The 26413-nt window shown below is 38.4% G+C and overlaps 1 protein-coding gene and 1 long non-coding RNA gene across 2 annotated transcripts; both read left to right on the forward strand.

Annotated features, from left to right (window-relative positions):
- The first annotated feature begins 8252 nt into the window (after nucleotides 1–8252).
- On the forward strand, nucleotides 8253–9605 carry LOC139197701 (uncharacterized). The gene is made up of 2 exons (XM_070825653.1): nucleotides 8253–8809; nucleotides 9104–9605. Exons 1-2 carry the CDS (start codon nucleotides 8253–8255, stop codon nucleotides 9603–9605), a joined length of 1059 nt encoding a protein of 352 aa, XP_070681754.1.
- Nucleotides 9606–21923: 12318 nt separating this feature from the next.
- On the forward strand, nucleotides 21924–23247 carry LOC139197375 (uncharacterized). The gene is made up of 3 exons (XR_011582733.1): nucleotides 21924–22262; nucleotides 22373–22497; nucleotides 22607–23247. It is a non-coding gene; the product is annotated as an uncharacterized lncRNA (long non-coding RNA).
- Nucleotides 23248–26413: the final 3166 nt, after the last annotated feature.

Raw genomic sequence — 26413 nt, forward strand, 5'->3', positions numbered from 1 at the left:
AATCAACAAAATTAAGAATGGATTTTAAAATCAAATATGAGTCAAGTTAGAGCATGTAATCCACGACTAAACATTCATCAACCAACATTATAATACGAGCTTACAATTCCAAGCAATTGGAATGAAGACATTCATAACACATCCATGGCATGTAGATTATGTTATATTGATTCTCTCTAAGATATGTAAAGTGCATGATGTTTCCCTCATTACAAGTATTCTATCAAGCAACCTAGCATGACGTTTACTCAAGTTAACGAAATAGAATCCATTAAGTTCAAAGAGAATATGAATATCACAAGAACCTTAGAATATGTTGTATATTACTAAGAATTCAAGATGTTACTTGATAGGGGCATATTTATGCGACTGGGTTAGCTTGTTCTCATGCATTTATGTTGTTATTTCTTAGTTAATTATGTATTTTAAGCTATTTTCGTGTGTTTGTAGGTCCATAGGCCTTATAAAGCAATAAGGTGCATTTTGGTTCATTTTGGAGCAGTTTTGGGCTTGGAATGGATAACACATGCATGGAGCAAGGTGGATGGACAAAATTGAAGACTAAAAAGGCTAGGAATGTGTTAAAGAGAGAAGAATTAATGTAAAAAGGACAAAGAGCTCAGCCACAAAGGGGTATCACACCACCATTCACCTTTCCATCATTACCGTGCACCACCATTGCACTCCCTTTAGATTCCTATGCCGTGCATCATCATCCATGTTCCCTCCATTGACTCATTTGTTGCATCATTCCACTTCCTTTCCTTTGTCAACCATGTGCACAATATCCTTTCACCTCCTTGCACTCATTGATTCACCACTTGCTCACCTTTCCACCCATGCCATGCATAATCACCCTTGTCCCTTTCATTATTTCAAATTTCATGCATCATTACATTGAATCATTGCACTCAATTGCTACACCATTCCTTGTTCCCTCCATCATTTCAGATTTCATGCATCATTATATTGAATCATTGCACTCAATTGCTACACCACTCCATGTTCCCCTCCATTGCCATGCACTTCCTCTATAAAAGGAAGTGTGTAACATAAATTGGGTTAGTTTTTGCTTGATCATTCATCCCCATTTCAATACAACCTTCATCCAAACACATCCATTCATCTTCACATCCATTCCTCCATACAAACAAACCTTCAAACACTCACCAACACCTTGTGCCGTATCAAAGGAAAGGAAGGAAAGTGCTTGGACGTGCTTGCTGTCCAACTTGGATCGTTGGAGCATTTAGGTGTTTTCTTTCTTTTGTTTCCAATGTTTAAATTCATTTTCTTTCATTTTGTTGTGAACATGAGTGGCTAAACCCCTCTTAGCTAGGGGTGATTTCAAAGCCATGATTATGTGTGTAATATGATTTGATAAATTCCAGTTATGAACTCTTGAATTGTGAATGCAATTAGCTTAACTATTTGATTGATAACTTATTTGTATTTGTTGATTAAGGGTCGACACTTAATTGGCATGCATAAATCCGATGCTAGAATATAAGAAAGTTTCACATAATCGTTACAAACTTATATTCATAAGTAGTGGAGGTCGCTTATAAACGATCACGTTAAGTTTAATTCTAGCATAAGTGACATGATGTCATGTAGGGAACTTTTGAAGAATATTTTGGGTTGTTGAATGATGTCATCCAATCCAATAAAACAAGGAAAATCTGAGGGTTAACTAGTGATGTCACAGTTAATTTGGGGTATTGTCGTTCATAATTCAATGAAGTAGTAACTGGAAATCGAGTTGTTTGCATACATGTCATGTATGGAGAAAAAGCCTCTAGCTATCCCATCCATCATCTTATTTCCCAAATTCATTTTACGATCCGTCTAGTTTTCATACTTGATTATTTGTTTCAACTTCGTCCAAAATCTGTCTTAAGTTTTAGTTACTTGTTTTTATTTCCAATTCATCCAAAACTCAATCCCCCTTTACTTTAGTGTGTCTAATTAGTTAGAATCTATTTTAGTTGTGTTTTTAAGTGTTTTGATTCAAGTAAAAGTCAATTTTCATCCAAAGTCATTTCTAGTGTCTAGTTTAAGTTTATTTGGTTGTTTTAAGCTGTTTTGAGTATTTTAAGTTTGCTTTGAGTCTTGTGAGTCTTGTTAAGTGTTTTTAAGTTTAGTTTTATGTTTTTGAGTCAGTTTAGAGGTCATTAGCAAGCCCTCATAATCCCCGGTCCAGAACGATCCCTACTTATACTTATACTACAATTGTCAAAAGAGGGTTAAATTTGTGTGTTAAGTTAATTTTCGCATCATTACTGTGGATGCAAATTTCTTCCTCTTGATCTTGGACAAAATTGCACCTACAAAACAAATAACACCTTAGGTCAAGGTCAAAAGTCTCACGCGCCCATGATGAATGGGAGGGGGCTTTAGCCGAAGAACCTTCGATGCCGAAGTTAGAATTTTGTGAGAAAAGTGTTTGAGAATTTTGGAGAATTTTAGCAAGAGTGAAGACTTAGGTTTCTAGAGAAAATGGGGTAGTATATATAGGGCATGGCTGGTCCCCTTGGGAGAGAAGGTGACCGGCCTTTTATGTATTTTTTGGGTGTAATTGGTAGTTTAATTGGCCATTAATAGATTAATTAGGTAATAAATCCATTAATTAGCCAATTAACATAATTTAAAAGGCATATTTTAGGGGTTACCTTGTGGAGAGGATTTGATGAGCATGGATGAAATAGGTTGAAAAATAAATACCTATTTGGGCATTTTTGACTTGATTGAAGGATGATTGTCCATTGCTCGCGTGTAGGAATTTCGGTGTGCCTCGAGGGTAATTTTGTCATTTTTACCCAAAAATCCATGTGTCGCCTTGTGATTATTTTTGGCTCCACAAATGCCCCCACACCTGTTGGGCTGTTCACAGGAAAAGGCAGTAGGTATAGAGATCTTCTTGCTTTAGAAAACATAGGCTTGTTTCCTATTTTTAAGTCCACCTTAAGTGGGTTATTAAATCAACTTTGGAGAGTGATTTATTCTACCCTACAAGAGAGAGAGAGCTTAGAGGATATTTTTCCCCCTCCTCTAGCAATCTTCTACATCTTGCCCGTGCAAAGAACCGTGTTTCGTTGCTTTCATCATCTTCTCCGCGCCGCACCGAGGTAAGAAAATTTTAATTTTCCATGTCTTCTTCTTGGATATTGCTGTCACGGGGCAGCCGTCAGGGTGGTGTGGCACGTCGGCTAGCATGGGCCGATGAGGTGTTGTGGCAGAGACCATTGCTTGGGCTACTCGGCTTGGCTAGAGCCAAGGGCAACTTGCGCAACTGGGGCCACATGGCTCATGTCCTTTGGGCTCTTAGACCTGACGCGAGCCAGGCCGGTGATTAAGAGAAATGAGGAGGTTGCGGGCCTCATAGGCTGCTGGAATGCTGTGCATGCAGGCCTTCTGCCTGTTAGAATGATGGGTTGAGCTCTCCTGCTGAGTACCATGAATGTCGTTGGCTGCTTAGTCTTCTTCGCCAAGAGAAATGTGGGCTGCTCCCCAAAGAGGATGTAAAGAGGATCAAGGCGGATGCATTAGCTTGTCTGATCGCTATCGTGGAGCTTACTACAAATGAGATGGAAAAAAAGAGATCTTCCCCGCCTCTAGATCTAAGCCTATGGCACCTACCATGTCGAGAATGGCTAGTACAACTGCTGATAGGATTACTCATCGTAAAGGTCCTGTCATGCCCCCAATGCCGAAGTTTGTACCAAGATGTCCATTGCGAGCTAAGTCTGATCCACCTTTTGGAGAGGCTTGCTATTAGGAAGAGCAATAAGGTGGATTCTGCTACTAAAGTGGTGCCAAGGCTTATTTCTCTTGCTGCTGAGAATGAGGAGACTACTCGCATGGGCAACTGTGAGAAATCCACAAAGCTTGCTTCTTGGGAGGCTGTTGAGATCTGTGTGCTTTTGAAACCAGATCTGCTTAAAAACATAGACGCTTATGCCAAGTTTGTCGATGGCGTTAGAAGGGTTGTTTACCCAAGTTCCTTTGCAAAGCATATGGCTGAGTATATGAAGATTGCTCTACTTGCAATGATGCAGAAGATAGTTATTCTAGCAGCAGAGTCTATGCTCTTTGACCAAGAGGATACCAAGGCTGCTAAGGAGGTGGCAAAGGTTGTGGCAGCCGAAGCTTATTCTTTTATCGAGAAGATCGAGAGGTTGGAATCTGAGCTAGTCGATTTGAAAGGGTCTATCTTTACCTCCAATTCTCTGTAGTTTGAGACCACTCACCAAGAGATCATTGACTTGAAGACTAGGCTTGACGCGATCTAAGTTAAGTATGAAAGTGCAGAGAAGGAGATTGGATGTTACATACCTCAGATTCAAGATCTTGAGTTTGCAATTTCTGAGCTTCATTTCGTTGCTTATGTAAAGAATGAAGAGTTGATTGCTGCTTATAATCAAGTGATCCACTTCAAGAGAATCGTTGATAGGCTTGAACCCCAAGTGTTGGAACTTCAAGGTGTACAGATCAACGAAAGTCTGAAGAAAGAAGTGGATGAGCTGTAGCGCTTCCGTGTTGATCTGCTCAAGGAGAATGAGCAGCTGAAGGGTGGGAATGATGGGCTCGAGGTTTCGAGACTTTCTTTATCTATCTAGAAGACTTGCTTGCTTTTACTTTTAAGGCTTCCATTAGTGAAATAATTGGAAAAGTTGGTGCCCAAGCTGGGGCAGCTGGGGGTGAAACGTTGGATGATACCGCTGCTAAGAGTGTCGCGGCTGCTGAAGGTGTGGCGACCGAGTAGTCGTGGGATGCCCAAACAGCTGAAGTGTAGTCTTCTAGGTAAGCTTTAGGATTTTCTTTGTTTTTCCTTGTAGCTCTTGTTTTGCTTGAACTCATTCGGCCTTTGCTAGTTGTTTATAAACATGTTTCCTTCGCTTTTCTTCATCTTCACTTCTTTTGTTCATACCCTAACCTTTAGACTTTATAGACCAGTGGCAGGCGTACTACTTTTCTATAAGCAGACATGCCTCGTAGCTTATGCAACCGTAGGTGCTGGTGTAGAACTTTGCAAAGTTATTAGCCATAGGGTTAGCAGCCAGACGCCTTACTTACAAAAGCAGACAAGACCGCGTGACCACTAGGCTGTTAACTTTGGCTTTCTCTAATTTCATAGGTTGCGTAACAAGTATCACAACACTTTAGGACTTGGTGCAGGTTGTTCCACGCTTAGCAAAGGTGAAACTTATCGACTATGCAGCATGTCGGCAGTGGATGAAGTTTCGTATATGCACGTTAGCTTGTTTAACCTTTCACATGAATGTGCGGTTGTATAAGTCTAGCGCGGCTTTACTGCTCGAAGGGCAAACTGTTGGCAGTCTTCCGAAAACCGTAGGCTACCTTAGTGCCCTCGGTAGCAGCTTTAAGGTTCGAGGGTAGCCGTCTGTAAGGTGTACTGCGTAATGTGCCCCCTCCGTCTCTAGGGCCCGGTTTCCAGCGAATTAAGCCAAGAGACCTAAAATCCTTCAGCTAGCTAAGCCTTGAAAAAGGTCATTGTGGCTACTTCTAGGAATCCTGGCACAAGCCATCGTGCACTTAGTTATACCAGGGCAGCCCGGCTTATCCATGTTTGGATATTTAGAGTGTAAGTTTATCATCCTGCCTTGAAGAGTAGACTCATGTGGGTGTTAGGGAATTGGTTTACCCTCTCGCATTAGAGAGCAATTAGTTTATCCTTTCACACTGGAGAGCAGACCTATGTGGGTGTCGGGGAATTGGTTTACCCTATCACACTGGAGAGCATGGTTGGTCCCTCAGGGGGCGTAATTCCTGCGATGAGTCCCTAAGAAGGGCGCGATCTTCTTTTGAAGTGCAGGAGTGATCAGTTGTTGTAAGCATGCAGCCGAGCCAAGTTGTAGATTACTTTTGAATTCCTCATTGAAAAACGAGTGAAAAGAACGAGAACTTTAGCTGTAAGGTAGGAACTGCATAATAACTGGATAATCCTCGGTTGGTGAGGTGGTGCCCATCGAGCTGCTTGAGTCTTCGGGCTTTGGTGTTGCGGGAGGTTGCACATGGCACTTCCTTAGATCGTAGGCATTCCACTGCTTTTTGATCTCTTTGTTGTTCTTGGTGGCATGGGTGTAACTACTCTTGTCGCCTACTCTATTGGTCTTATACGAACCTTCCCAGATAGGATCCATCTTTTTGGAGCATTCTTTACGAGCAGTGATGAAGGTTTTTCTAAAGACTAGATTTCCAGGTTGGAACTGTTGGATTTTGACCCTTTTGTTGTAGCTGGAGAGGAGCTGCTGCTGGTAGGCTGCGATACGGGTGATGGTATGCTCGCGCTTCTCCTCTGCCAGATTTAAGCTTGTGGCCATCTCCTTATTGTTCGGTTACTTGTCTTTTGGTGGTGCGATATGCCTATATACATCCGGGGAGTTCGTATGGCCATTTTCCCTTCTTGTCAGTGAGGGATTTCTTGAGGCAGTCGATGATCGTCTTGTTAGATGCTTTGAAGCCTAGAGTGATCGACTGCTCAGGCATCGAATTGTCTAGGGTGACAAGGACCACGTGTTCTCCTAAACCTTTGTAGTTGGGTAGAGCAGGCGCGGCTAGGGCGTGCTCGGCTACCTCCGGGGCGTCGTTGGGCTGTTTTATTGCGTCGCCTAGGTTAGGCGTGAATGCGCAGTAAGAAGTCGTGAAGCTATCGTTAGGTCGCCCTATTGCATTGTGAAGGCGTGGTAGGGAGCTGTGGAGCTGGGGCCATATTACACGTAGCAGGAAATGCTCAACTGCCAGTATTGGGCCACTCTAGAGTTGAATTATGGAACAAGGGTCAGCTGGGGTTGTGTGACACATAACAGGAAGTGGTGTTCAACTGCTGGTATATGTTGCTCCTATGTATAATCTTTTGGGGCGGCGATGACAAAACTTACTTCCGAGTGTGTCATTCTAGTGTTCGTCTGCCCTTGGCGCACCTTTTGGGCCGAGTTGTTGCTTTCGTCAGAAAACTTTGCATCTACCAGTGTCTATGCCTTTATCGTTGCGCATCTGATTGGGCAGAATAGTGTGTCATGAGGATGACTACGTGCGTCTGAAGGAAAAACTTGAGCTTCGGGGTTGCAACAACTATTGCCAAAGTTAGCTTTTGAATTTCTGGTAGCATTGAGGAGAGCTTTTGAACTGTGGAATACAGGTAGTCGAGCCCCCAGCTCTTCTCGTATAATGGTAGAGCTTATTGTTACTTCAGATACAGTTAAACATGCGAATATGTCCTCCATTGCTTCCAGTTTGGATAGTAAGGAGGTGATGTAAGGTTTTTTTTCAAGTCCTTGCATCTTGATCAGTGAGCCTTGTCCCAAAGTGCATGCTTGTCTGTTAGAGCAAAAGAGTCTGCCAGAGTTAGATGATCAATTTTCTGAACAACGGGTGGTTTGCTAGAAGTCCTTTTTAGAAGGCTACTCTAGCTATCGAGTCGTTGCATCTGACTATCCTTGCCTTCTTTGCTTTGAACCTCTTCACATAGTCGCGAAGCGACTTCTTTGGGTTCATCTTGACGTTGAACAAGTGGTCGGATTTCTTCTTGATCGAGTGATGAGATGAATATTCTTTGGTGAAAACCAAAGAAAGTTTGTTGAAACTCCGGATGGTTTATGGCGGCAGGGTGTAGAACCAATCTTGCGCCTCGCCTTGTAGAATGGTGACGAATATCTTGCACATGAGATTGTCGTTGTTCTGATAAAGGACCATCGCGCTTCGGTAGTGCTTCAAATGCCTCTCCGGGTCTCCATCTCCTTTGAAGGATGTGAAATGTGGCATGCTAAACTTGCGTGGAGGTTCTGCTTGCTCGATTTCGTCCGTGAATGGTGGCCTACTTATGTTAGGCTATTTTTTTTCTTAAATTAATTTTTTTTTAAATAAATATGTAGACTATCGTAAATTAATTTATAAACATTTTAATCTAAAAATATTTAAATTCCAATAAATATTGAAAAATCACTAAATTTTCCACAAAGCAAGTCTTCAACTTTCACCAATCTTTCAACCCTAGGCTAACGTTCAATTCACCAACCGTTCAACACCAAACTTTCAACTTTCACCAACCGTTCAACACCAAACTTTCAAGGGTCACCAACCATTCAACTTTCATCAATCATCCTCTATATAAACATATGTCCATTATTAGTTGATCACACAACCTTTCAACCTTCAATCATCCTCTATATTCACCAATCTTTCAAATTTCAAAGAGTTTTTGTTTCCTAAAAATCCTCAATATCTCATCAATGGGTGATAGAAGAAGGCGTAGCATGGCAATGCAGATGGCACAATACCAAGCAAGGATTGAGATTGAGGATGCAAAATTGTTCAACGCCGAAGATGAACTTGTGAACTCGTTTATGCAATCTGAGCACCATGGTGAATCTAGCCATCGCGGTTCTGTCACAGGGCGTTCATTTGTGCAGCGTGATAGAGAAGAGTGTCATGACCGAATGATAAAAGATTATTTCATCGAGCATCCAAAATTTCTTGCTCATGATTTTCGGAGGTGGTTTCGGATGAGGAAAGAGCTTTTTGAAAGTATCTTGAACGTAGTTATCAATCATGACCACTACTTTGCAAAGAAGATAGATGTCGCAGGTCGACAAGGTCTATCACCTTATCAGAAGCTCCCATTTACTTTTCGTATGCTACCTAATAGGTGCTCTGCAGACTCAACTGACGAGTATTACCGACTTGCAGAGAGTACTGCTATTGAGAACATGACGCACTTCTGTAAGGTAATTAAAGCCATATATGGAACCACATACCTCCACAAGCCAAATCGTGAAGACTTGAAGAGGTTTTTGCGCAAGGCAAACAAAAGAGGCTTCCCTGGCATGATAAGAAGTCTCGATTGTATGCATTGGGAGTGGAAGAATTGTCCTACTGCTTGGGTTGGCCAATTCAAAGGTCGTCATAACAAGCCAATCATCGTGCTCGAAGCTGTGGCATCTTACGACACATAGATTTGGCATGCTTTCTTCGGCACTCATAGATCAAACAACGATATCAACGTTCTTTGGTCTTCTCCTCTGTTCGATGATGTTGTCAATGGATGGGCACCATAATTTCGGTATAAGGTAAATGGTAATAGGTATGAGCTAGGTTACTACCTAACTGATGGTATTTATCCTAGTTTGTCTACCTTTGTCAAAAGTTTTTCTCATCCCGATAGTGCAAAGAAGAAATTATTTTCGCAGAGGCAAGAGTCTTACAGGAAGGATGTGGAGAGAGAGTTCAAGATCCTGCAAGCTCGATGGGCCATTGTTAGAGGGCCTGCACGATTTTGGCAAACCGAAGACCTCCATTCAGTCATGATGACGTGCATAATTTTGCACAACATGATTGTGGAAGATGAGTACATCGAAATTGAAGAAGATTCAGACGAAGATGTGGATGATGACCAACCAACACATGCGAGAGCTATTGCAAGAGATGTTGAATATCTCGCTTCAACCACATATGAGACCCGACAGGATAGGGTCACCTTGAGTGAGTATATGAGACGTTTAAATAGAATTCAAGATCCTCAATGTCATAACACACTCCGCAAGGATTTGGTTGAGCATGTATGGCGCCGAGAAGGTCAACGTTGATGATATTAATTAAGCATTTATGTAATAATTTTAAGTGTACTATGTTGTTATTTTCTAGTAATAAATTTAAGTGTCTTCTTGTGCAAAGTATTTTGTCTAGTACGTTGGATAAATTATTGAATGGAGGTTGAATTATTGAAGACATCTATTCTACATCAAAGTGTGGAATAATAAGTACAATCATTATTGAAGGCATCTAGATTAATAGAAACAATAATTAATAAGACATAAATTTAATAAAATACATAAACCGCATAAACTTAATACAATCGATAATTCATAAACCACATAATTAATAAACTACATAAACTTAATACAAACGAAAATTAATAAACTTAATTAATAAAGCACATAATTCATACACTACATCAACTTAATAATCATATCCACCATCTTCACTTGGTGATGGACTTCGTACAGGACTTGGGATATAGGGTTCAGAGAATTCATCATCTTGAAACATACTCCTTGAGGCAAACTTTCGCAAAATTTCCTTTTGTTTACAACTTCTTCCTCTCTGGAGTGTATTTGTTGAGGTCCTCCATCATCAAATTAATTTCAAACCTATCTTGCTCCCTATCCAAGATTTGCTTCATTTGCAAACGCATTCGGGCCGTTTCTTCTTGGCGAGCGCTATGGGTTTCGTTCAATTTTGCAATTCCGGTAGCAAAGTGTCCACTCATCGGATCTTGGGACTTTCCTTTTCTTTTTGCTTCCTTTTGCTTATCTCTTCATGAGGGCCTTGCAAAAGAAGGAGATGGGGTCATTTCATTGACACCTTCATCTCCGGCATTTGTCTGTGCGGCTTCACGCTGAAATAATCTTCCCCATTGTTGGTCCGCATCGGTTCCCCACCTCGGACAATCCTTGAGGACGTCCCAAGCATGTTGCAACTTAAAAACTTGATTTTTTGGTGTTACTCTTGTCTTGTAAATTTCCATTGCTTTGTCACCCTACGCAAAAAATACATAAAAATAATATTATGTACATGACAAATAAAATACTAAGAACAAAACTCACAACTTTTGTGGCACTCCTTCCACCAGCCATGCCAACCACGGCTCTCTCCAAGCTTCCCCTCCATAAAGTGCATGCTTTGTTGATAGTCTTCCATTGATCATAAACACCACCACCGTCCCTCCCGCCGCCATTGTAGTTTTCTTGAAACTTTGCAATGATTTTATCCCACAAAACTTTCTTATTTTAATTTGTGCCAACTGCACCATTTTCGCTAACAGAAACTCATGCCAAGCATAAAGCAACATCTTCCTCATAGGTCCAATTACGACCTCTAATATGCTCTCTTGCCATGTTAAACAATTTGGAAATGGAAAGAAATGGTAGAAAGATAAATTGGAAGAATTGTAGGAGAAAATTGAGTTTTGTGTGGATGTTTGAACAAATACATAGGTGTATTTATAGAGTTTTTTGGTGAGTTTTGAGTTAAATAATTTTTTTAATTATTTTAGCCGTTGGATTTAAATTTGGGCCGTTAGATCTTTTTTTAACCGTTAGATTTGATTATATTTGATCTCAGCCGTTGAATTCAATGTATTTTAAAATAACATATTTTTTAAAAATTAAATTTGAATCTGGACCATTGGATCAACCAACAGTCCTTAAATAATGGCTGTCGGATGGGGAATATAGCCGTTAGGCTCGGGGGAAGTGGCCAACAGGAGCCTGACAGTGGGCCCCCACTTTGTCGGGAGCAAATTTGAAGTAGGCCCGTGGGGTGCGTCCGTGAGTGGGTGGGCCGAGCGTGGTCCAATTTCGGGCGAGTCCATGCAGATGGGGGGGGGGGGGAGGGGAATTTAGCCCAGTTTTAGCATTTGGCTTTTAGCCCAATGCTTTAGCTTGGGTTGGGTGGTGTTTGGGGGGAAATTTTGGGAGGAAATTTGGCAAATAACCCATGGCTAGATAGAGTCTAAGAGTGCTAAGAACAGAGGTCTTATCAATACAGAGTATTTATCAAATATAGCCAAAAATTAACTCTTAATTTAAAAAATGTCACTTTTTATAAAAAGTTTCAAATATATCCAAAATTTAATTTATTTAGACACAAATACCCTCAAATTTAATAGTTAAATAAATTAAAGGCTTTTTAGCTACTGTCGCCTCAAGCTCCAATCTAACTTTTGCTTCTACACTCCACCACCACAACCCTATTCCCTTCGACCCCCTCATCATCGACATTGAACGCCGCGGCGGTTACCGCAAGTAGGAGCAGCAAAATTTCAATCATGCCGTCAACGCCTTTTTTCTTATTAATATCATTTTTAATTTTAAATATAAAAATAATTTTCGAAGTTAATCCACATGTCATTATATGATTGTATTTGTGAGACCCACGTGGCGCCACATCATCACACCAACAGAGCAATTGAAAGATTTTTCACAAAAAACTAAAATGATCACGATGGACAAATTCAAACAAATACTAAAATGATTCACGATAGACAAATTCAAAAACACTATTATTGATTATCGTTAATTGTTAAGAATCAGATTAAGGAGTTATATCAATGTCACGAATCATTTTGGCTAAAAAGCCTTTAATTTATTGATTGTTAAATTTAAGGGTATTTATGTCTATTTAGGTGAAATTTTGAATATATTTGAATGATTTTATAAAAAGTGACATTTTTGAAATTAAAGGTTAATTTTTTGTTATATTTGATAAATACTCATCGATGATACAACTGCTCCTTTTGAATCAGTTAAAGAGGATGTTTTCATATTTGGAGGAATTGTTGATTGGAAAGCCCGTAGAATCTAAATCATGGAGGTGCGTTTTTCTATATTTATTCTGTTTTATTAGCTATGCGCTTATATTTAATTTTCTTTTTAAATCATCTGTTACTCTGTGCATATATGAAGAAGATTGAGTTTTAGGTTTTTAGCAACTTCGTATTTTCATGTTTTGACGATGGGAATATTTAGAAAACAGTTTTGACGACGGAGATTGCCTGTCGAGTGGGAGGACTTGGCTTTTGGGGACATGATAAATTCAAATTTTAACAGATGTTTGTTTTCTTCCATTTTCCCAGTTTGTTGGTTTCTAATTTCTCTTTGGAATGAATTGAACTCTCCAGTGTGGTGTGGTGTGAGTACATAACATTATAATTGGTACTGTTTAAAGAATCCACAAAATGCTATCTGTTTTTCTCCTGTCAATTTAATCTTCTTCTGGGTGAAGAGAATGAATTGGCAGAAAAAAGTTTTGATTTTGCTTATTGGGTTCAATCCTTTTCCTTCCCCAAACTGTTTGGTTGCCGAGAAAACGATGGAACAGGAACAAAATAAACATTGATTTGGTTGTATTAATTTTTCCTCATTTAGGTAATTACAGATGCGGTTTATATTCCTCTAATGTAAGAGATGAGTTCTTGAAACCAGAAGAAGTTATTGTTGAATTAATGCTGAATTAGATGCATTTAGATTTAATTAGTTATGAATTATCCATGTTCCTAATCAGCGATTCATTCTTTTCCTTTTCAACATGAGTTGGCCAAAATTTTCTTTAACCATTGAATGAAGTGAAAACAGATGTTGGTTTGGTAGATGGTTTTATGAAATTGGGTCGATGAAACTGAACCATGTAGTTGAATTTAACTCAGTTGCGTGCTGGTTTGAGTTTTCTCATGTCTTAAACTTGGTGCTTGCGATTCCTGCTGTTGTTTGCTTTCAACTTGGCAGCAAACCAAACTCATTTGTGGGTTGGTTTATTTTTAATGTTGTATGATGAGGTGGTCGTTTCTGTCTATACATGTTTCTGTTTAATCTATTCTATGTGTCTATACATGTTTGTGTGTTTAATTTATTGCATAAGTCTTGATAAAAAATAAAGACTGCAAAACTTCTAAGAATACCCTAAATCCCAATGGACACTAAGTGTAGTCAATCTTCAGAACAACTTTTTTTTGGGGGGGGGGGGGGGGGGGGGGGTGTTGGGGTTGGGGAGGGATAGTGGTTGTCCCAGATTACTGGATTATGGTTGTTAAATTGACACATTCTTAGATTATTGGATTATGGTTATTTACCTTCTGTCTAAATTTAGCATGTTTGAGAATTGCTAATGGATTTACTACGTTTCAAAATTTTAGAATTTTGGATCGTTGGAGTGAGAACTTGGTTCTTTGGCATTTTGAGGTATATAATCATACACCTTTTTTTGTTTAGAGCTTAATCAAGGGGACATCCTTATTTAGATTTTCTTCTCTGTGAAAAAGAGAATTAGACCTCAATTTTGTTTTAGGATTCTCTAATTTATGTGATGTTTGATACGTATTTTATGGTTTGTGTTTTGTGGATTTTAGGAATTTGGATTTGGTATAAACTATTTGCATATATTATGTTGAATTATTCTACTATATCTGACACACCTCAACCCGAATCAGGGCATGTTGACCGTCACGTGAGAGTGACGTAGACATGTGCATTGTGCGGAAACAATAATGATAATAGAGAATACGAATAATTGAAAACCAACTCATAAAAGTACTAGTTAAGATAAGTGCTATAATATGTGTGAATACATAATCAGAGCGTAAGTAGCCTAAGTTCAGTCCAGAAAACAAGTACTAATTAAACGACACCTAAAGATGCCCTACATTTGTGATAGTCTGTCAGAACCTCTAATCAATCCTCGTGAGCCACCAACGGATAAGCTTATCTAAAACCTGGAGGGGCGTAAAACAGAAAGTGTGAATGGGCAAAAACAAAGCTTTTCAAAACCATTTCATTTATCAAATGCTTTAACCCCTCGCTGTAAAACATGTATAACTTTCCCAGAAATGGAATATATATATATATATCTCAATTCATGCTTCACATATCCATATTCACAAGTATGCCATGACAATTATATAATAGAATGAGAAACTCAGGTGAAAATAATAACATATTAGCCGGAACCCCCGTAGAGGTCTGTACGGCTGAATTCATAGCTCATTAGTCAATCTAGCCGGAGTCACCGAAGGTGACCTGTATGGCACTACATCTGCACACGAGTCGGAACCACCTGTAGTGGTCTGTACGACAAGACTGGGTGTAATATAGTTATGCTCAATGCTACGCTCTCATGATAGCTGTGCGATAAATCGCTAATCACCTACGAGTCGGAACCGCCTATAGTGGTCTGTACAACAAGATTGTGCACCTAAATTGGATCCAATGTATAGTGCGGGAGGTGACATCATATACAGGCCTACCATATCTCTGGCTAAATCACTAACACCAGGGTGCAAGTTTATGAGCTCTATGTTTCTCAATTAATCACAACCGTTATTCACATTCACAATTCATAAACTCACCTGGGGCTTACCTGAGCATCCACAGCACCACAATTATATATATATGCAAACATCATATGCATATTCTAAATGTAAGACATTTGGCATGGCAATTTAAATCATAACTCATTTAAATGCATTTTCTGGGAAAGATACCAAGCATATACATATATACTTAAAACCAAAAGCCCACTCACTGGTATGTCGAAGGATTGTAGCCCCCGAGCCGCCCTTGACTGCGCTCGTCCTTGGGATAGGTCTCACCTATATGCGAAATAACTGAATAAACATTATTTAAATCACATAGACAAAACTAGCTAATAACTTATCATACAATGCTCAAATGGGATGTTTGAATACACCAACATGATCTACATAACCTCACGAACATCTCTATATTTTTAGAAATTTTTTCCGATCACCCATGCGCCACCACGAGCAGGCGGAGGCACGGTAACACGCGCAGGGAATCCTAACGGAATCCCTAACTGCCCTTAGGAATATTCAGTCAAAATAAAGGAATATTCCATCCAAATAAAGGAATATTCCGTCGAAATTACCTGACGCCGTTACCCTCCATTAGGAATATTCCGTCAACTTTGACGGAATATTCTTCTTTCTTCTCTGGTGAACCTCGCCGGTCTCCGTCGTCACCGGAAAACTGGAAAATGTTTAAACCTTCATTTCTCTTCCATTTCTCAACCAAATTTCATGAAATCTTAACCAAAATGAAGCTTAGGACTAGAAGAACACAATCTTACCAATTTCAAGCTCCAAAAATCACGGGATTTCGCCGGAGAAAGCACGATGATTCTAGCCAAATTTCAAACTCGCCAAACTCGACTTCCCGACATCCAAAACAATTCGTTTTTCTTCTTCGAACTTCGTAAAGACATTTTAAAGCTTCCTAGAGGCTTAAAATCTTATAAAAACTTCACATTTACGTGTGCATGAACAGTACCTCGAATCTGGGTTATCTGGTTTTCTAGAAATCGAGGGTTTCACGTGCAAAGAAAGGTATGGTTGTGATCCTTAGCTTGCCAAGAACTCAAAGACACCAACTTTAGCTTTGATTCGTGAGTGATCGAGGGGTTTTGAAACTGGTCCGTACATTGTATGGAAAATGGGAAGAAACTCGAGAGGGAGGAGAGAGAGAGTGTGTGTGTCAACGGGAGAGAGAGTGAGAGTGGGTGTGTGTGTGTGTTGATAGGAGCATATTTATGCGACTTAGTTAGCTTGTTCTTGTGCATTTGTGTTGTTATTTCTTAGTTAATTATGTATTTTAAGCTATTTTCGTGTGTTTGTAGGTCATAATAACAAAGTTGGCAAGAAAGTGCATTTTGGAGCATTTTAGAGCATTTTTTAGCCAAGATTGGATAGTGCAAGCATGGAGACATGAGGATGGACGTTTTTGAAGATTTGAAGGCTATAAATCAGCATGTGTGTGTGCAAGTGTGTTGACCTACAACTCCAAACATCCATCCACTACACCCATTACATCCACTCATTACCAAACACTCACCCACTACACCCATTACATCCACTCATTACAACTCCATACACTCCTCTCCCTAGCCTATAAATACATCCACCCTTCACCATAATTTGGGGGAAATCCATCCAAAGACACTACATTCATATCTCACAACTCCATACATTTACACTTTCATTCCTTGGGAGAGAACACAATCCACCCATCCACCCTTCACCATAACTCACCTATATCCATCCACCACCATAATTTACCACTCATCCATCAAACCACACCTTGTGCCGCAACAAAGAGAAGAATGAGGACCCTTGGACGTGCTTGCCATTCAAGTTGGATTGTTGGAGCATTTTTAGGTGTTTTCTTTCGTTTGTTTTCAATGTCTAAATTTGTTTATCATTGCTTTGTAAGTATGAGAAACTAAACCCCCCTTAGCTAGGGGGAATTCGAAACCATGTTCATGCTTGCAATATGATTTGATTACTTTCAGTTGTGATTCATAAGTTGTGAATTCAATTTACTTATCCATTTGAATTAAAACTGATTTGTGTATGTTGGTTGAGAGTGCACGCTTAATTTCCATGCATAAATATGATGCTAGGATATAAGGGAGTTTCATCTAATCGTTATGAACTTATATTCACAAGTAGTAAAGGTTGTTCGTCACAACCGTGTTAAGTAAATTCTTGGCATAAGTTTCATGCAATTCATAGTTACAAGTGTTTCGTCAATGCTTATGATGTTCATAGAACTTAATGATTCTTGCTTGTATCTCTATTATGCAATTCATGTAGGAAACTTGTGGGGAATGCTTTGGGTTGTTGTATGCAATCATCCAATTCAATGAAATTAGGAAAATCTGAGGATTAATTTAAGCGTACCTAATTAATCTGGGGTGTTGAGGTTCATGGTTTATTGAAAAGCAACTGGAAATCATTTTATATGCAAGTATGTCATGTGTGGAGAAGAACCTCCTAGCTAGCCTTCCATCCATTCAATTTACTCAAATTCGCGTAGATTTCATTAGTTCTTTAATTTACTTGTTTTGTTTTCCTTATTTTCGTCCAAAACCAAAATCCCCTTATTTTATTAAAGTCATATTAGTTAGTACTTGTTTTAGATTGTGTTTTTAAGTGTTTTAAGTCAAGATAAAATCAATTTTCTTCCAAACTTAGTGTTAGTGGCAGAAACTGCCTTAGAGTTGTTTTTAGGCAGTTTTGAGTCTCTATAATCTGTTTTGAGTCTTGTGGCCTTGTTTTGAGTCTTGTAAGTTTAATTTCATGCTTTTAAGTTTGTTTTCACATATTTAAGTCAGTTTCAAGTGTTTTAGCAATCCCTCCTAATCCCCGGCCTAGAACGATCCCTACTTACATTCTTTACTACAATTGACAACAAGAGGGTTTAATTTGTGTGTTAAGATAATTTTCGCATCATGTGTCCACATGGGTCACCTACCAAAACCAACAAAATCTTACTTTTAATTGGGTCCAATTAACTAGGAATAGAACTAATTGGTTCGCAAGCTTAAGTCTAAACCACACTCCACAATGAAACTCAACATCTAAGGGTATATAAGAGCAAGTCCACCCCTGAGGACTTTGTGCCAGCACCCAGCCCATTTATCCACTCCAGGGAACAGTAACATACTCCAATGAACAGTAATATGCCAATGCATCTCCACCCCTAAAAAAATGCGCTGGCACCCAGTGAAAAAATGCGCTGGCATCCAGCCCATTTAAAATATTTTTAAATTTTTTCTAAAAGAATAAAATAATAAAATAGTTTTAATTTCAGATAGGATTTTTAACCAATCTCATCATGCCACGTGCAATTATCCAAACGTATTATTTTGTGAATAGATTTCCGCTAAGATTTTCAACCAATCCCGACTCGCCACGTGTCACTTCCGTTTTACAATAATTTATCCAAGATTTCGATAAGATTTTCAACCAATCACGTCATGCCACGTGTCATTATCCGAATGTATTATTTTGTGGATAGATTTCCAATAATATTTTCGACCAATCCCGACACACCACGTGTCACTTCCGGTTTACAATAATTTAGCCAAGATTTCGATAAGATTTTCAACCAATCACGTAGTGCCACGTGGCATTATCCAGAACCTCATCCTTTCTTTTTTTGTCCATATAAACCCTACATCCCTACATCCATCCTCACACCAAGCTCAATCCTTCTTTTTAGCTCACAATACTTGTTCATCGTTTTCAAATCTTGAGTTCTTATTACAATGTCTTCTTCAAGGAGAGTGTATAAACAGTTGCAGGAGCAACAGAAAAGGTTGTTGGCACAACAGGCAGAATTGGCCAATCTCGAGGAAGGTGGAGGTGGAGATGAGGCTTTCTTCATGGAGGAGGATGAGGATGATCACCATAGAAGGCAGAGGGCCTCACATTCCCGTCATGTCATGGAAGTCGTGGGTTAGATAGCCAAACCAAGACGTGCTGCAAACCTTGATAGAAAAAAGGGAAAAACGAGGTAAAGATCTAATGGAAGATTATTTTATTCCCAACAGCATATTCCCTGATCATGTTTTTAGACGTTGTTTTAGAATGCAACAAAATTTGTTCGACAAAATCATGAATGCTATTTGCAACCATGATCCATCTCATTACCCGTAATCGGGTCATGAGTAGTGTGAAGCCAACATTCACACAACGTAACATCTTCAATGAGCTTCCACGAAGACATTTTTTTCTCTTAAAGTGTAGAAAATATTGAAATGTAAATAGTATAGAAAGTGTAGAAAATATTGAAATGTGGTGTAAAGGTGGAAGATGAGGGTTATGTATTTATAGAAAAAAAAAAATATTTTAAAAATATTTTTGTATTTTTTAATAATTTTTATGTATTTTTTTAATAATTTTTAATATAATTAATTAATCTGGACCGTTGGATTTGAAAAATATTCAAATCCAAGAGCCAGGGAGTTGCCATGTGGCCAACGGTCTTATTTCTGACCGTTGGGCCTTTTTTTATTATTTTTTTTATTTTTTGTGAAAAAAACGTGGACCGTTGATCTGTGATCGAACGGTCCATTTTAAAAGTCAAATTTAATTTTTTTTTACCGTTGGAAATCCAACGGTCTACAAAAAAATAGCCGTTGGAAATCCAACGGCACTGAAGAGGGCCACGTAGCCCTATTCCGGGTGAACACAAGTGGGCTGACAAGCGGGGCCCGCCGCCTGCAACCTTGTCTGCTACTCGCGCCCAGTCGCAAGTGTGCTGCACGCGCTAACCAAATAGGCCGGCCTCTAGGTCTGTCTGAAATGGGTTGGCCTATTGCCTGGCTTGGGTTGGGTGCCAAGCTGTTTTGCGGGTTGGAGCAAATTGACAGGGGGCTGGGCTGCTTTTTGGACTGGGTGCTGGGCAATGTCCACTCCGGTGGACTTGCTCTAAGTGATTTCACGCCGTCAAAAAATAATACTCCGGGACGGGCTGTGATAATATCGGTTAACCTTGGTCTTCGGTTTTCAAATTATGTTGAATTATGTTTTTTTTGGTATAAATCTCGGGATTTTAGGGGTTTCTACAGTGGTGGGTTTATGGAAATTCAAATTCTTGCGTCGTAAATCCGCAACCGCCGTCGAAAACAGGCTTAGGTTGTCACGTTCTGATTTCTTCGTCACTTGCTCGCTGTTATGCAGCTCAGACCATCACGATTCACCATCGCCACCCAATCACCGCTGTCGAAAACACTACCATACCATCATCCTGCAAAAGATTAGGTAATTTCTGAATTAGGGTTTTATTTATTTATTTTAATTTTATTATTATTATGTGAATTCCTGGTTTGGGGATTTAGGATTTTTGAATTAGTATTTGTGAAGGTCAGTGTTTGATTGTAAACCGATTTGTGCATTTCTCTGCATATTACTATTGCATGATTAGGCCTTTCTGATTAATTTTAGGTAGGGTGTCTGTTGCAGAGAGAGGGATTTCAGGGGTTTGCGCGGTTGTATCTTTTGAAGTTTGCTTATTTGTATATTTGTTTGCATCTGGTTTTGCTTGGTTGGTCTATAGGTGGCTTGGTTGTATTTTTCCCCTTCCTTTTATCAATTTATTGCTTGGCAATGTTAATTTGTAACTGCAATGTGCAAAAAAGCTAGGACTAGCAAGAGAGCAGGTGATACAAGAAAGACATTAATTCCTGCTTTAAGTGCTACACAAGTGTCTAATGAGAATATTTATGATACTTACAATGTGGAAATCAACCTGCATTGTTAGTTTTTATTGCCCTCATGTAAATTTGTAATCAGTCATCAATTTTTGTTCTTTTATGCACAGTTTTGGGTTTGTGGTATTGTGTTGGTTGATGCTATTGGGCTCGAGAATGTTAAAATCCCACGTCGGAAACTTAACAAAATGAAATACAAAAAGAAATGAATGTTGGCAATGTTAGTTAGTGGTGAGCTGCTAGACCACCTCTAGAATGACAACTATGCCCCATCAATTTTCTCTTTTGGGTTTCCATCTAATTTGGTGTTTATCTCTGGCAGATAGATCCGGGAGACACCGATTGCTAGTAGCAGGAACAATTGCTTCTTGGGCTTTTCTAACTAACCAACATTCAGTATCATGTAAGGAATTATAACAGTTTTGATTCTTCTGTACTTTTCCTTTTAAGTTTAGCATTGTAGTACTAAGTTTTCTGGATGTCACATTGAATCCTGGACAATATTTTAAGTAGCAACAATGCGTAACGTGAAGTGAGTTGCTTTCCTTTGATCAATATTGACCGATATCCTAAAAGAACACTTTTGATATGGTTCAGTTGCTGTAGAAAATAAAAAAGGATTTCTGCCTGTCATGGACAAGAAAGATGGATATGAATTTGCCTCCCCTTTGGATGGCAGGTGAGAGATTTCTGTGTTTCATCAGCCTCGGGCTTATGTGCTAAATCTTTTGCTATTGCGGCCAATTTTACTGATGGGTTTTTTCAGAAACTTACTACTCATGCTCAAGTATTATGTCTTTCTACTTTTTTACTTTCTTTTTTCTGTGTAGTATGTTGATTACTTGAAACTATGATATTGGTGACACAAATGAATGTTTCTTATAGTATGCATATCTATATATAACAAGCAAAGTTTGACTTCATTGGTTCTTAGATACTACGTCTTTTTAGTTGCTTTATGTGGAAACTATTCATGCTTGTTGTGACTAATATATTCAACGCCTACAGCAAAGCACGGGGACATTAAAATTGAGGGGGTATTTGACTATAGCTTAGTTACAGTCAAATTGTTGACACTTGATTTTGCTTTATTTACACCTCTGCCATTATATATGTGGCTGGGTTGTAGGGTAATTATCAAAACTTAGAAGGGTAATTTTGTCTCTGAATAGATTTCAAAATATTTACAATTTTGCTAGTCTATTCCAAAATGACCCCTCAATTTTGCATTATTTACATATCTGCCATTGTGTGTGTGGTTGTGCTTCAGCAAAAAATCACAGAATGGGATGAGAGATATATGGGATGATTTGTGGAGGCATTTCAGGGATTTGCATAGAGGGAGATGAGACAAAGAGAGGGAGTTCAGCGATTTGCCAATCCTTCCCTTTCACCCAGAAGCTCTCCAAATTAGTAGTCTTCCTTTCTTTTCTAACCCAGCGCCGTTTCATTTCGTCTTCGTTCTGTAGCCCTCCCATTCTTCTACAGCTCCTCTCGAAGCCAAAACTAAACCCAGCTCCAATCCTTCTTAGGCCACACCTCCAACTACTGTTCTCTCATCTTCTCTAAAGCATCCATCAGAACTGAAACCATCCTCCATCTTGACTCTCAGAATAGCAACCCAATCGACCTCGGACATGCAGGAATCAAATCGCAGGTCTCCGACATCCACAAAGGTAAAACGCTGGAAAAAAAAAAAAAAAAAAAAAGCCCCCTTTGTCCTGTCATTTTCATTTTCAGAAGATATGCAAAGGGTTTCATGTCTAATGTCTTTGTGGGTTTTCAGGGTGCAGATCCTGATTGACAAGGAAGAACAAAAACGTGTATAACAACAGTGAGACTAAATGGGAGATCCAACGGAAAAAAAAACAGCAGCTGAGAAACCGAGGCCTATAGATTCCAAAGGAAAAGGTACGATTGTTTACACTGAAATGTAGTTTTCATATTTCTGTTTGTTTGTACTCAAAATATACCCATTTTTACTTATTTGGACAATTTGGGTAAAATATGGCATTTGGAGGATTAATGAGCAAGAAGACTAACTTTGAAGATATTTAGCTATCAAGTGGAGGGGTTTGATACTATAATATTGTTTCTCCTATTTGTTTGGATGATGGAGGTTTGTCAAGCCTTTGTTTAATCAACAAATTGCATGCTTGCAAAAGGGTTGGAAGGCAACTTACAGATGTGGATGCAGATGGAGGATTAAGAAGCCAACTTGCTTCTTCTAAATATTAGATTATTACAAGTGGGAAAATATGTGCTAAAAGCATGTGGTGGAGATACAATTTCCCCTTTTAATATTGTTTCTACATGCAAGTTGGCAAAAACAATGCAAGCTACCAAAGTAAGGAAATGCAAGCTGCCCAAGCTTCTTTCGGGCAAGTACAAAACCTCAGCAGGAGGGTTTCCTCCAGACCTCTATAAAAAGGAGCAGATGCACAAGGATTATAGACACTCAATCAAACACTCAAAACAACAAATCAAAACTCTATTCAAATTAGCTCATCAGCTTCCTTGTAGACATTTATTTTTAGCCAAGCATCCTTTGTTTTTCTTGTTTATTAGCTCTGCTACTCACTTGTAGTATCGATCTAATTTGTAGCTTTTATGTACTCATTTCCAGCCATATAAATTACAAGCAATCTGCAATTTTAGTCACTTTCCTCTGTCATTTATATTTCCAAGCAACCTTGTCATTTACATATTGTTCTATCTCTCCATATAAGTAAAGTCCTTATTTTTAAGGCAAACAAAGAACCTTAATTTGAGCAACTCCCACTCAAATGGCACAATCTCTTGATTTGAAGTCAAAAGGCGCAACCTCAATCATTCAAATCCCATCTACTAGCGGCATCTAGTAGTGGCACGCCTGCACCCGCCAATCTCGTATGTGAAGTAAATCCCCGGTTTGCCCGCAAGGACCATGACGGATTTAGGGAGCGAACACTCTTCTTTATGTTTATAGTGATTGTTTAAGGAATTCAAACGGTACTCAGTTAGTGTGTGTATTTTCGGAGTTTAAGATAATGTTTTAGGTTTTTTTAAGTTGACGCTATAAATGGGCTTACAGTATAGTTGACTTCCTACAATGTGGGGACAAATTAAAATTCAAAGAAGACGGCTATGGCGTTCAATTTTAAAAGCTGTACAGTTCATTTAGAGGGATAAAGAATTACATTTTTTTTATTGGTGGAATTGTGATGATTATCTCTAATTGCTATGTCTTAGGAAAGTGTTGTAGTTGAGTATATCCACCCTAATACAAAATATCATGTCTATTTGGTATGCATATTTTGTTCTTATTAAGTATATTTTGTTTGGTTGTAGACAAAGGGTTTTCACTTGGTTAGACATATTAATGTTATCTATGCTTGATCAGACTAACTTGATAATTTTTTTAAATTTTGATGGTATTCATGGAACTATTTGAAGAGAGAGAGAAAAAAAAAATGGAAGAAAGTGGACGGTCACAAGCATGACCCGACAAAAATGAAAGGTACGTTCAAATCCTTCCAAGTGAAAGGTCATTTCGTTATTATCAAACTGTTTTCCAAAATAGAGGGAGAAATGGACATGAAGCATTTTTTTTATATCATTCAAAATCAAGAGTCTCAAAGACACTTTTTTTGTTAGTATCTTTATGTTTTTTTTTTCCTTCAAAACATCGATATATGCGAACAATTATATGAAAGAATGTATAAAAGCCTATACAGTTGCTTGACTAATAATTCTTAAATTGCTTAATTTGGTTTTTCGGGTTCTTTTCGATTTCTGGTATTTTGGGGGCTTTGAGCTTTGTTTGGGGCTTCTGAGTTGGTTTGTTGGTATTGTTGTTACACGAGTTTTTGCAAAGATTGTACCTTTATTATTGTCTATAGGGAAACTGTTACAGGTGTGTTGAATTTTACTATAATGTGTTCATGTAATGTATCTTTTGGTGTGTGTGTTTTAATTTCATAACATCTTTTGGTCAGTTTGTGTATTTGTAGTTCTACATTCATCACTGTTTAATTCTGTTCTTGAATTTGAATTCTGTGTAGTTTTTTGTCCACTGGTGCAGTATTACTGTACTCATAAAATCCCACTTCTCTGTGCCTCCTTCCCCTCTACTTGCATCAGTTAGGAGTTTGTAAAGGAGAAAGTTCGTGAATGAAGGAAATCTAATCGAGAGGCATTTTCTTATTGGCAGATATCATAAACTAAATTTGGGTATTTGAATAATATTTGTCTAAAAGTATACTCTATTTTTTAGTGGTACAACTTTTATATTGCTCTTTCCTATTTAGTATTTTATATGCCAGGATAGCCCGGAGAAAAGTCATTGAAGAAATGAGTGAAAGAGTTAAAGCATCATTTGAAAGTGAGGTTTTACAAGATCTACCATGTACATACACCAGATACTTCTGACATTTCACATAAGGTAACTTCCCAAAAACTAATATTTTGGCTTTCTATTGGCATATGTGAAACCAGCTTGATTCAAGTTAAAAGGTTGATGGTTGTGGATGGTTATCACATTCAAAGGGGGTGTTCAAAATATGTTCAGTAGTCCATGGTTTACCATCTCGATTGTCTTCGTTATTGATTATGGTTCATTGGAAAATTTAGTTGAATTAGGAGGTTATGTTGCTTTACTTAGAAGACGCCTGGTTTTCCAAATGTATTGGTTGTAGCGCTATGAGTCTCTAGGATAAAGTTTATGCCTGGTTATATGGGATTGAATTTGTATCATTAATGTCAAATATTTTGAGTTTAATATGGTTATATTCCTTGGCTTAAGCTTTAGTATTTCTTCCTTCGTCTTCTCAAAAGAGGTTAATCCTTGCATTTTGTGCACTTTTTGTAGTGGGTTTAAAGCAGAGGGGGTCTACTGATGTTGTCTGTTGAGTAGATCTTTTTGTTTAACATGGAAAGAAGGAAACTAAACTAACTATTTAGCTAGATGTTTTCTTTAAGAATATTCAATTTTATGGCCTAAGTCAATTTCCTTTGATAATAGGACGTAATATTGGAACATGATGAAACAAAGAAATTAACAATTCTTCTTTTCCACTGAAAATAGCATCAAAGCTGAATAAAACTCGCTTGAGTCCCCCACCAGCCCCATGACAAAATGAATTACAAATTGCAGTTTCGTAGATCATTGACGAAACTGTAACTTCATGTTGCTAATAGACAGACAAACCATGCTCACCAGTTTTCAACTCATTTACAAATTGAACAGTCCATACCTCTGTTCGTTATGTTTATCACCACCAAGTAGTGTTCATGATCACCGAGTGGTACAAAGAGTAGCTTAAAGTGTTTTCTTCAATATGATGTATAATGGTTGTTGTATGTATATATTTCCCATGTCCTATGTTTGTCGTATGTATAACTACAAATTCATCAATTTATCAATTGGTTTGTTTTTCTTTTGTGGTTTCAATAATTGAGTTGGATGTGATGCAGTTGGAGTTGCAAAACGTTGAGTCTTCAGAGATACATTTTGTTTCGATCTTATGTTGTGTGATTGTATTTGATGTTGGGGTTAGATGTGGAACATATTAAAATAATCACCTTTGATTCATAATCTGCGGATTTCATTCTACGTGTATAAAAATAGAGTTCATACAATCAAACATGTTTGAACATAATTTAGGTACAAAAATTTTCATTCTACATGTTTGAATACATGAGCTCCAAAATTTTTGTTTACATACATGTTTGATTATATAATCAAACATAATATTGGGGTTAGATGAAGACTGTTATTAGCACTTCAAAAATCTCATTTTACACTATTCACAAGTGTATTTTTCTTTCTAATTAATAATTATAGAAA

This window comes from Malus domestica, chromosome 07, assembly GCF_042453785.1.
Source record: "Malus domestica chromosome 07, GDT2T_hap1".
Taxonomy (NCBI): domain Eukaryota; kingdom Viridiplantae; phylum Streptophyta; class Magnoliopsida; order Rosales; family Rosaceae; genus Malus; species Malus domestica.

What these genes read in the sequence shown, in the direction of transcription:
- LOC139197701 (XM_070825653.1), top strand. Translation starts at nt 8,253, where the DNA reads ATGGGTGATAGAAGAAGGCGTAGCATGGCAATGCAGATGGCACAATAC. An exon ending in AATCGTGAAGACTTGAAGAG is followed by an intron (nt 8,810 to 9,103) that starts GTTTTTGCGCAA and finishes AAATGGTAATAG; the next exon opens with GTATGAGCTAGGTTACTACC.